General features: G+C 35.6%; 1 protein-coding gene across 9 annotated transcripts in view; it reads right to left on the reverse strand.

The window, feature by feature from the left end:
- Nucleotides 1-13019, reverse strand: part of ADGRL3 (adhesion G protein-coupled receptor L3) — an 854596-nt gene that overhangs the window by 313622 nt on the left and 527955 nt on the right. For 8 of the 9 annotated variants that reach the window (XM_060148098.1, XM_060148096.1, XM_060148097.1 and 5 more), the window contains 2 exons: nt 12745-12759; nt 9789-10589 (listed from right to left, as the gene is read on the reverse strand). In XM_060148098.1, the coding sequence (XP_060004081.1) occupies nt 9789-10589; nt 12745-12759 (816 nt within the window). The remainder of the gene's footprint in view (nt 1-9788; nt 10590-12744; nt 12760-13019) is intronic. The other variant, XM_060148094.1, reaches the window with a different exon arrangement.

Below are 13019 nucleotides of genomic sequence, written 5' to 3' on the forward strand. Positions count from 1 at the left end.
CACAAAGCTTGCTCTCTATGCACACATGTAAGAAAGTCTCTCCAGTGAGCAAACCTAGAAGTGGATTTGCTAGTATATAAGATATGCCAATCATGTAGACATGGGCTCTACTAAATATTGCCAAGTTTCTCTCAAAAGTGGTTAACAACAATTTATATTTCAGCCAGCAAGGTATAAATATTCCATACTTTGTCTTTAATTTTATCTTTAACCACTTGAGGTTATTTCTTAAATCAATCTTGGAAAATAACATTTTTAAATGCATGCTCTTTCATCACCTTCCCTTTGAAGAAAGGGAACTCATTCATTTCTTGTCCATTTATTTTTAGGAAAAAAAAATTTATTTCCCTCATTCTTTGCCTAACTCCTTTCTTTTCCTTCTTCGTTTTACTTTTTCCCTATTTTTCTAATCTTGCTCATGGAGAGTAACCATAATAGTATTGCTAGCAAAACATCTGGATTAAGAAAATGGAAATAAGTAGAAATAAATCTAACAAAGAGCCAGTCCCCAAAGCTCTAAAGTCTTTTATTTTTTTTAACATCTTTATTGGAGTATAGTTGCTTTACAATGGTGTGTTAGTTTCTGCTGTAGAACAAACTGAATCAGTTATACATATACATAAATCCCCAAATCCCCTCCCTCTTGCGTCTCCCTCCCTCCCTCCCTCCCTATCCCACCCGTCTAGGTGGTCACAAAGCACGGAGCTGATCTCCCTGTGCTATGCGGCTTCTTCCCATTAGCTATCAATCTTACGTTTAGTGGTGTATATATGTCCATGACACTCTCTCACTTTGTCCCAGCTTACCCTTCCCCCTCTCCGTGTCCTCAAGTCCATGCTCTACGTCTGCATCTTTATTCCTGTCCTGACCCTAGGTTATTCAACCTATTTTTTTTTTTTAGATTCCATACACATCTGTTAGCATACGGTCTTTTAAATTGCTCAGAATTTCCGCAAAAGTTTCTAAGTCTTCTAATCCTCCAATAATTCAATCTGTTTCTTCAAGCATTTCTAGGAACAGAAACACACACACACACACACCCCCCACATCAAATCTATGCACCATTATATCATATTCTATTGTATGTTTGTGTGTATTATAATTTTTTCCCCTGTAAATATAAACTGTTTCAGCTTCATGACTTAAACAAACCTGGGCTTCTTTGAAACCCACATCTACATTTATCAACTGGGTTTCTCTGGACAGATGATTTTACATTTCTGAGTCTTATTTTCCACATCTGTACTTCATAGCATTTTTTTTAAGCATTAAGGCATGTGTGTGAAACCCAGTACAATTTGGAGGGGATGTCAGGTGCTTGTGTGTGTGTGTGTGTGTGTGTGTGTGTGTGTGTGTGTGTGTGTGTGAAAATGGAAGTGATCTGGAACCATCTCTTCAGTTCTCCAAAGTCCTCTCCAGAAACACCTGTAGCTCCTACATCCTACACCATCCTCTTGACAAGACCACCGGACCTCTACTTTACTAGAGCAGGTCTTGGCCGGGGATGGGGGGAGGGGAGTACACAGCAAAGCAGTGGAGACTGCTCTCTCTCAGTCTTCAGCCAAATGAGACCAGACACCCAGGTGAGGAAGGCCTGCCCGTCTGCCAGCCACCCTGTTGTAATACGTTGATACTGTTTCATACACTAATACTGTTTGCCAAGCACTGGAGCGAGGCACATGCCAAGGAGGGCCCTCCACCCCACTGCCCAGATGGCCAGATGCAGGGCAGAGTGCAGTAGGTGCTTTGTAACACTAGCTGCTGTTCGCTTGTCCTTATTCTAAATGAGTTTGATGTGGCCTTGCTACTTTGCATTTGCTACTTCATTTTACCTGCTTTACTTATATTCTACCACCTGTACATTGCCTTCCTGCTTTTCCCTTGCTCCTTAGCTATGGCACCTGTATTCTTTTTAATTACTGATTGGAGGCAACATGACATAGCAGAAAGTCAGACTAACATTCTAACTGTAACTCTGGACTATGTATGTGACATTTGAGTTATTTACCGTCTCGGATCCTAAATTTCTTTATCTGGAAATGAGAATAATGTTTTCTTTGCATGATTTTTATTAGGACTAAATTTGGTAATCTATGTAAAAGGCCAGAAAAGAAAGCACTCGACAAACAGTAGCTAATAAGTACTACTGTTTTCTGACACCCCTCCCCCTTTCTCCTTCTGTTTCTTCTATTTGTCTTCACTATTCTGTAAACTCGATGAGGGCAGGGCCAATGCCTGCCCTGTTCACAGTTGTAACCACAGAGTATAGCACAGTGATTGGCCTCAGCTATCTAAAGTAGCTGAGTAATGAAAGGAAGTAAGGAAGGGAGAAAGAAGAGAGAAAGAGGGGAAGAAAGACCTATCAATCATTGCACTTCTGACTTAAGCCCAGTCTAGCTCCCTGCTTCTGCTTTCTGCAGCAGGTTTGATTTTGTGCCTGAATTTCACTTTTCACCTTTGACCTTATCTTAATATTTCCAATTCCACTTTCAAGCTTCTTCTCCACAAACAGGTTGAAGGATTTATTTTTCTGTATCAAAATAAAGAATGAATTTTCAGAAACCCCTTCCCGACTATTATCACTGTTTGTCTCAGATTGCTCTCAGTGGGCTTCTCTATAAAATATAAAAGTCTCTTTTTTTTGTTTAATATGTAAATATGTATACTATACAGCAAAATTATCATAGATTTTGAAATTTTGTTTTCACTAAAAAGTTTATGATTTTATATTTTTATTGAACAAAGTGTTTTTAAGTGCCATTTTCTCTCAAAAGCAAGTTTCTTCAAAAACATTTCTTATTTAAAAAATTAGCATAAGAGGGCTTCACTGGTGGCGCAGTGGTTGAGAGTCAGCCTGCCGATGCAGGGGACACAGGTTCGTGCCCCGGTCTGGGAAGATCCCACATGCCGCGGAGCGGCTGGGCCCGTGAACCATGGCCGCTGAGCCTGCGCGTCTGGAGCCTGTGCTCCGCAACGGGAGAGACCACAACAGTGAGAGGCCCGCGTACCGCAAAAAAAAAAAAAAACACAAAAAATTAACATAAGAGATAATTCTAAGTTATGAAATCAACAAATATCTAACTTCACTTGCATTTGTATATTTTTGGTAGAATTGTTTTTTCTAACATTAGTTTTAAAAAACCAGATTTTAAGGCTAAAATATTTCAGTCACATGACACTTCAAAGAGAAAGTCCTAGATAATTTTAATTTGTATTTTCATTGGGGTAAGTGGATGCATAGAGTTTGGCTATGAATTTGTACTACTGAAGGGAATGAAGAGAAACAGGCAAATTCTTATTAAGCAAACAAAAAAGATATTATCCATTTGTTTTCAGGGAAATCTGACATGTCTCATCCCATAAAATTATACAACATGGTAAATTATACCTGTAATTTAGGTATCTTAAATTTTTGGTCATTAATCATTATTATCTGAGAATTTAGCCCTGTGGTGGAAAGTAGTTATTAAGAGGGAAATACTCTTCTGCTTAAATTCATATTTTTGCTTGGCAACCCTATTCTAAGGTATTTGTTCATTGTCTAAAATTTAAAAAAACAACAACAGAGAAATAAAGCAAATGTCAGACTTTGCTATATAATAAAGTTAATTCTCAGTTATTTATGTCAATATGGATAGAAGCAGAGTATTCTAAAGTGGAACCCCTCGATAACCAGAAATCCCATGATAATCACTATTGCCAACCCTGACAAGATGGGCTAATAATGAGCAGCCAAACTATCTCAGTTCCACCTGCCTGCCCTCTGGTGGATGTGCTAATGAGCAGTGAAATGGCTACAGCAAAGACAGCTGGTGTGAGTGGGAAGCTTATTCACAAGTCATCTTTTATGACTATGAGCTACATGTAGAAATAATCATGATTATTGTCCTAATAATTATACATTTATCAGGGACATCACTCTGTAGGAAAAAAAATTAATAAGTTAGTAACATTTGTGAACCTTGCAGCTTGTCTCCTTTATTAGGAGGGTCACCTAGATGTGGGATGAATGGCTAACACTGGGCTCAGCTGTACAAAGCCAGGTCCAGCTAGCTGTGCTTTGTACAGGACTGTGATGTTGATATTCAGAGCCCGAAAAGCAGAAGGTGTTGTTCTAGGAAAGGTTTAGCCTTCAATTATGAAGAAGAAAAATACAAGACATGTAAAAACAAACGTAAGAGAATTCAGCTGATGTTAAGTGGCAATGGAATAGCTATTGCAAATTTTGCAAGTTTTGGCTGTGCTCCCTGAAACATCACCAGCAGCAATGCCCTTCAGGCAGCAGCTGTCACTACAGGCAATGAAGAAGCATTGGAGAGAAAAAGAGGGGGCTCCTCTGCAGACAGGCAAACAGATGATGCATAAAAATACAGACCTGGATGAAATTAGCAACAAGTAGCTATTTTTTCTTTTTGTAAAGTTCACTCAGCTACTAAGATAGATGTAAATTAAACTTTAGAGACAATGTGGCATCTCAAGTGGAACTGTGAAGCAATCCTAACCCATACACTGAGGACAAGTTTGATTTAAAATCCCACTACTTTCAGGCTCTATTTTGTGACTAGGGTGCAACATATTTAACTAAATCGTTCAGGAAGCAGATTCAGCTACTTATTAAACACGTGACAGTTTCAAAATGTTCAAGATTCTCTGCCCAGCACTCACATTACTCAGATGTCAAAGTAAAGGGCTCAGATATATGATGTGAAAATTACATTTTAACGAGGTGTCATGTGTGTTTAAAGTTCTTATTCATCACTACATAGCCACAGCTTTTACTGGAGACACAGATGCACTTAATTAGCATATTATAAGGACAGAAGGTTCACCTTATCTGCATTGTTAAACTGTTATGTGTAGGCTTTTTGTTGTGGTTTTAGAGTCTACTATCTTCAACATATACAAGAATGATTACATTTACATAAACTCAAATGGCTTTCAAGAAAATGTGGATTGTATTTGGGAAGCAGAAGAGTAGGCACTAGACAGTAGCTACATGTCCTTATCATTTGTGGTTCATACTGACTGCTTGATGTGTTTCACTAAACCTCAACCAACAGATTTTTAGATCTGTTAGACACACTAAATTCAGAAAAATTTTGGCTCTGGGCTTCTCTGTCTATTCTTATTATCAACCTGAGCCTACTTCTTCTTCCTTCAGTAGGAAATAGTGGAAAATATTTGTATATTTGACAAGGAATGTTTGGATTATTCAGTGGACACTTTAGAAACAAAATGGAAGGAAGGTCAAAGAAAATACCTCACATCTCCTATTTTATCAATGAATAATGAACTCAGCACAAGGTGCTTTAGCAGAAAGAACTCAAGAGTGAAAGTCATTCAACACCAGTTAACTAAAGGCAAGTAAAGCAACTATTTAATTCCCTCACACCGGATATATCAAGATATCAGGTAGAATTTTAGCATTATGATGCTGACATGAGAATCACTCAAATAACTTGTGAAATAGCTAAGTATTGTTTGGAGGTTTTTAATGTGTATCTTACAAAAGATAGCCAATTGGAGGCAATGATGAATGTATAGTTTTATCGTATTTTATAGGACAGGAAAAAGGCTCAGTTAAAAGTACATTTGAGGGCTTCCCTGGTGGCGCAGTGGTTGAGAGTCTGCCTGCCGATGCAGCGGACACGGGTTCGTGCCCCGGTCCGGGAAGATCCCACATGCCGCGGAGCGGCTGGGCCCGTGAGCCATGGCCGCTGAGCCTGTGCATCTGGAGCCTGTGCTCTGCAACGGGAGAGGCCACAACAGTGAGAGGCCCGCACACCGCAAAAAAAATAAATAAATAAAAGTACATTTAAGAAAAATTCTAGATTTGCTAGTTCTCTGCTCAGAAAAAAAAAAAATAGCACTTTCATATTTACTGTATCCTCAGGTGCTAATGCTTACAGGCATTTTTGATACTGATGTCCAAAACCAAATCAATCACCTGTTCTGCACACAAAATGTATTTTCAAAGGAACACACTTATTCACTTGAATACACTTTCTATTTTCTCTAAGTTGAAAAAATTCCTGTAATTCATTAACCGAAAAATTTGAGAATAGGTTCCGAAAATAAAATTCATTGAACAGTTGTTCATTTTCTTTCCCATTGTAAATACTGACTAATTTCTCTAATTACTTCTTCTGGAAGAAAGTGCATTAGGTGTTAAAGTGCTTTGGCACTTTTTAACAGACCTAACTTCCTTTAGATTACCAAGTATCGCTACAATCTGAGTGAAGAGAAGAAGTAGGTGTGGGTGGTGTGGGGGTGGTGTGGGGAATAAATGGGGTGATATAACACTTCCAGATCATAGGATTGCATGGTAAACTGTGAAAAGGACTACCTGAGAAGCATACATGTAATCTTAATAAAACAAATGTTAGGACTAATACTCCCATTCCCATAATATGCTGAAAAAGAAGGTTTCATATATATATATATATATATATATATATATATAATTCATTTATTTATTTCTTAAATTATTCAACAAATCTTGACACAGTATGATTTCACCATTGAAAAATAGAGGCAATTGTTTGGAGTGCAGATCTATGGTAATTATCTAATCATGAGAACTACAAATTAGATTTGCATCTGCAGAGTGTCTGACACATGGGGATACTGAGATCACTTCTGTCAAGTGAATGCGTCCAGACACATAGCTTCAGTAGGCATACTTTCCACTACTAGTGTCATGGAAGGGAGCATGAATCTCAAGTTGGGCTGAATTTTAATAGCTGAGTAATTTTTAAATAAATTATATGAGCTATAGTGCCTTAAGCCCCTCAAATCAGATGATATGGATAATAATGGTCCTTGTAGGGTTGGCATGTAGATTTTATGTTAATTTTGCTATGCCTATTACATATATCATAACAATAATCTTCCGAGATAGGTTTAATTTTTTTTACATTTTATAGTTGAGGAAACTAAGACCAAGAGGCTCAGTAGCCTGCCTATAGTCAAACAAGCACCTGAGGCAGAATTAAAACAAGTCCTTCAGGCTCCCAGATCCATGTTCAGAAGCAGTATGCCACCTCCACGGATGCTTCACCTGAGGATTTTTCTACATCTCAGAGAACATATTTGTCTCAACTTCCAACACCCAGATCTTTTAATTTACAGAATAGTAATATTCAGTAGAAGTAAAACACAGATACCCCATTACATAAAAACTTCAAAAGTGTGACTTTTCAATGATTAGAGCTCAGTTGAAATCAGAGCAAAAATACTCAGCTTGCTTCCAACAGATGGCAACAGAAAATATACTGTAGATCTATGGACTTAGAATTAGTCAGAATTAGTCTTTTTGACCCTAACGCATTTATAGTTAAGTTGGTTTCCATACATAGACACATAAGAAGATCCGTAATAAGAATTCATTAAAGGAAATTTCTTTGAAAAATGTCAATGTAATTTATACTAAAGAAAAACACTCAGTTGAAACTTTGTGTAGAATAAGGTGAACAGCCTCCATTAATGCTAACTGAAATTCTCATATTAATGCATAAAATGTACACTTATTATTATTCTACATTTATTCTTTCTACCTCTAAACTGTTAAGTCCACACCAAAGTACTAGCTTTTTAATTTGAGCATTCATGCATGAAAATTGATAATTTTTCTTGTGATTATATATACAAATTTAATACAGCTGAAATCTCACTCTTTGCAAAACGTAAGAGAGCTTCACTGTCATTTAAAAAGAGTGAAAACTGAATCTCCTGGCTTAAGTTAGGAATTTATTTCAGAAGCTGAACTTTATCATTTCTCAGTGTTTGTCACTTTAAAAACATGCTTTTAACAAATAGGAGCACTAGTACAAGTGGGCAAGATGACTGATAATTTAACTCCCATAATCAAACAAACAAATTAAATGAGTGGTATAATTTTCCTATGTCCACAATTACAATGACATCATATATATGGATACACACATAATTTTATTAATGTACGTTAGAAATATTTTTTGGCAAGTCTCTAAATACATGAGGCTATGGTATCATCTTTTTCTTTAAGGATAATTTATAAACACTAAGCTAAGAATTTGCCTCAGTCCATCAAATCAAAACCTGGAAAGTTAATTAATTTTAACCTATCTATTATTCTAAACAAAAATAATGCATGATCTTTCCAATAAATAAAATGAATATATGTTACTGCTCCTTATTCACGAACATTAAAAGATGGTGAGTTATTATATATTATTTCTTTGGAGACAATTAGAAATTACTCCAGTTGCAATTAAAAGTCAAAAAAGGCTAAGAACCACTCGTCAAGAGTTTTCACTGCCAAAATATGAATTTTGGTTTAAGAACATCACAGATCTGAAAGAACTGTCTTCCCAGAATATTCCAGATGATTTGCTTAGGTTTTTAATTGAAGGATGTGTTGGATTGAGAAACCTTACCTGTACAGAGGTTAGCCAGGTCTACGAGATTTTTGAGAACTTAGTAAGGAGAAGTTGCTTTTGCTGCTGTTGTATATTAGGCTTCTCCTTCCACACAAAGCAATTCATCATAATATCAGCATTGCTGGCCATGGAAAGAATTGCTGTCACTCTTACAGGGATTAGAGAAAATGCCACTCAATTTGACATTCTATCACAGTGAGAAGTGGAAAGGCATTCATTCATTCATCCATTCATTCATTCAACAAAGAATTATTGAGCCTTTATTTTCTATATGTCATATATGACACTAGTGTCTAAGAAGGCAGAAATAATGGTCAGATGAAAAATAATAAAAAGATGGGTAAGGCAAGATTACTGGCTCTATGGCACTTAGAATCTAATTGTATAAGAAGATATGTATATAGTGAAGTAAGTTAGTAAGCAGAATGACATGCTAGTAAAAGCAAGGTAAAAGCAATGCAGAAAATAAGAAATATTAACATGTAAGCACTAGAAGAAAAAAATTAAACTATGAATTGCTATGTTACTATCAAAATTCGGACACCTATATCTTACTTTTCCATTATACTTTATCAGGAGGAACAATATTATTGCTAGTTAAAATAATTTAACTTCTAGACTAAGATAATTCTGCTCATTTGTGCAAATAGAAATGTAAAAGATAAAGCAATTTATGACTGTCTTTAAATAATATTAAAAGTAAACAGTATGTCCTAGAGAGGAAAAATACAATTTTAAAGAATGGGAATTTAAAACTTGTCTCATATTTTTCAAAGCTGAGTTTTGCACTGCTGTTTCTTATAAAATTGAGACCTATTTTTTTGTCTGTATCAGTTATGAACATTTTTCTGTATGTATTAATTAGATACACTCAGACATATGTACAGTCAAACCGACAATATTCCCAGTAGGGGTGGTCATATATGATGCTCTTGGTGAGCTGAATATATTGGTGCAGGCCTCCTGAAGAATTATATCAAGCCAACCCTTTGACATTTTCCAAGTGGAGAGCACTTCGCAGGGCATGTCACAATTAATTAGATGGGATGGCATTCTATTTTTGCAAAGGTTTTGTGTACTTCACTACACAAAGAACTAACTAGCTGATAATGAAAATGCCCTTCAAATAAGGGCTGAAGGTTGGAGACTAGCTGCACAGAGGAGGAAGAGTCAGTTTCTTATGCCTATATTTTTTTAAAGTTGCAAGTGATTAACAGCAACAATTTTTTTAGCTGAAAAGACAATGAATAACTTTCAATACACAGGCCAGAAGACCACAAAAGGATGTCTAATCAAAATATACAATCAACTTACTAAGAGCAAGTTGTAAATATTGCCCCTTAAAGTACCATCAAAAGTCAAACTTACCTGATCTACTATCCAGAGGTCCAAAATCCAAAGAATATTTCACGACGTGATAGTTATTCCATACATAAAGAAGGTTGTCCCTGGGATTGTAATCCACAGCTGCTATGTACTGGTATGAATTGGGAAAGGGTACATCCACCAAACTATCCTTACTTTGGTCGGTGTTGTAAATGTAGTCAATCTTATTCCCTGTGGCCTCATTGTCATCATCCTCATATACAGATTTGACCACATACAGAATCCCACATATCATAAATGCGTTGGAAGCTGACCTTTTATCATATGCAGTATCCCATGTCCCTTCAATCCGTAGGGTGTAAGGGTTCAACTGACTAATGACAATTTTACCATTGTTTTGTTCTGTTGCATAGATTACCCATAGCCCATTCTCATCCACTGCCAGGTCTATGTCAGATTTGCCTCCCCAACGGTAAGGGGAGGTATCATGGTAATTGGCATTTGCTATGATAGCCTCTCCACTCTTTATCCTAGTCCGCAAATCAAACTTTACTATGTTCCTGGTGCGCTCTTTATTGAAGAACAAAGCTCCGTCATACACTACAAATCCTGTGCCATCCACCCTGTGAGGGAGCTTGTAGGTTGTAGTTGGCCTTCCAGCAATGAAGTCATCCTTGGATGAGTACTCAGTCAGGGTGTCAGTTCTGTAGGGGGTCCAGGGCATATAATAAATCTTGTCAGAAGCCTGCAGAGGGTCTTTGCACCATGCCCCAGATTGGTGGTCGGACTCAAACAAATGTTCACTCTGGTATACTCCTTTTAGTAGTCCAGGACAAAGAAAAACTGTTGGAAGGGAAAAAGTCAAAATAATAAATGTATTAATTTTAATATTTTGTCATATATTCTTATTTTTCACCAAATGGAATTCAACTCTAACAAGAAATACCCACCACCACTTAATTATTTTGCTGTATTCTTCTGAGAACATAAAGTAGTCGTCCACATTAATTTTGACATTTGTTCATAATCATTTTGATTTCATTTGCTGAAAAACTTTGGCCTTTTAAAGAGTGGCTGTGCTTTCCTTTGCTCTTTACCTTTGCAAGTGTCTTACAATAATTTTGGATATGCTATATATATAATTGTGACTTATGTCTATGTATTCTATAGACATATAACAAATATAAATTTTTATGTGTGATGGTTTTATATATATTAATTGGAATTTTTAAAGATATTGTTTTCATTCTGATGCTATGAACTATTCTATACTTATTAAGAAGCATATGGAAATACAATAGTAATTAAAATATAATAATGAGGGAAAAGAAAAGCCCTGTAATACAGGCCACTAAGCCTTCTAGGTAAAAAGCTCTTAAAGCTGCTATAGCACACACAGAGCATGCAACCCACACAATTAAAAATGAGTGATGGATGGATACTGGAAGGAAAAAGAGAAAGGAAGAAAAAGAAAGGAAAGAAGGAATAAGGAAAGAAGAAAAGGTGAAAGGTTACAGAGAAGAACCCAAGATCTAGATTTTAATCAGTTAAAAATGTCCTGTTAAATACAGTAGTATTGGAACTTAAAAACATGTACCTTTTACTGTTACATGAGAAGAACATTAAAAAACAAGATTACTTGCTACAATATTTTGCTGCTCATACTTCAGACTGAAAATGGGCAGGAATTATCTGATTCAGTTGATTTTTAGTATGATTCAGTAGCACATCATATGAGTGGTGGTACAAAAAAAAAAAAAAAAAAAACTTGGCCGATTCATCTGTAATGAAGGGGCTAAAAAGCAATGTTTCCCAAAGGGAGGTCATTGAAGCACCTGTTTTAAGTGGTTTAGCCACATATTACACAGAAAAAAAGCAGGGATCCCTAGCCATCTGTGTTTAAGAAATATCATATGAAACATAATACCAGGATTCTAATAGCTGAGGTACATTAGTGAATCTCCAAGATGGAAGTGGGGAGGGTGAGAAAATTTCACAAACTAATTTGATCATGGAACCCTTTCTACAGAGCCTGATGGGGTGTAATGTTCTGCTGAACCTGTTATGGGAAACAGTGCTCCAATATTTTTGCAGAGAAAACACATTGAAAAATAATCATGTAGTCCACTGTTATGTTTGAAATGATTAGAAGTGTATTGGGAGGAGAAATTAGGAAATCACAAGAAATTTGGATGTTGACTCATATTTTAATGATTAAAGTATTATTCTCTTGGTATTAGTGATTAGCTCTTTAACAACAACTATAAACCTACATCCAAGGGAAAATAATCTAAGATGAAACTCAGCTAGAGTTTACAGATTATTAAAAAGGAAAGTACATTATTAAAATGCCCAAAGTTTTAATTTTGGAAAAATGAAAAGTTTAGGGGAAAAGTTAACTATCAAAATCTTCCATAGCAAGGATAGAGGGCCATCATCAAATTATACTCGATAATAAAATTGATTATTAGAAGAATTTCTCAGGATTCTAATATGATGTCTATAATTATAAACGATTGGTAGGTATTATTGTCAAAATTGTATATAAACTTTATGCTAGTTAATAATCAGCCCTTGGTTACTAACGCAATTTATTTTAAAGTATTTTAGAAAACCACCTCCCCTTTTCCCCTAATAGTTAAAAATTAAAGGAACAGGGGAACCACACCAGAGCTATGGAAAATTATCTAGTATAGAAATAAAAACAAATCTAAAGCAGTTACTATCCAAAACCATCTACCGTTTTTCTAACTGCTTAAATAAAGAGGAATAGAATGCACGGTTGAAAATTTTACACTATTAAACTGTTTTAGGATTAAAAAAATCAAACCAGCACTGGTCAGTACAATAGACTAAAGTGAAGTTGAGCAGCAGAAGTAGTAAATAAATTTTCATAAAATAGATAAGAATTAATAACAAAATTATTTTAACTAGATGTTAAACTGTTAAATAACTTAGCCTATAAATAGTATATAATTTATGAAAGGTATTTAATTACCTTTTTGTTCCACTTCTATTGGAGAGAGAGAAGTAAAGAGAGAGAGGAGAAAAGAGAATAGATTAATGGTACGATATTGGCCAAGCACTTTTTATTCACCTCTTCCAAACTGAAAGTAAATAATTTATTTCACTCATACTTGCTTTATTGAACATTATGTTTTTCTAAAAAACCCATTCCTCTATAAAATTATTTTTAAGAAACAATCACATTATAAGCTTAAAAATACAGTACAAACTTGGAAAAAATAAGGCAAAAGTTAATCAAGCTAAGAC

The sequence above is a fragment of the Lagenorhynchus albirostris genome, chromosome 4 (genome assembly GCF_949774975.1).
Source record: "Lagenorhynchus albirostris chromosome 4, mLagAlb1.1, whole genome shotgun sequence".
Taxonomy (NCBI): domain Eukaryota; kingdom Metazoa; phylum Chordata; class Mammalia; order Artiodactyla; family Delphinidae; genus Lagenorhynchus; species Lagenorhynchus albirostris.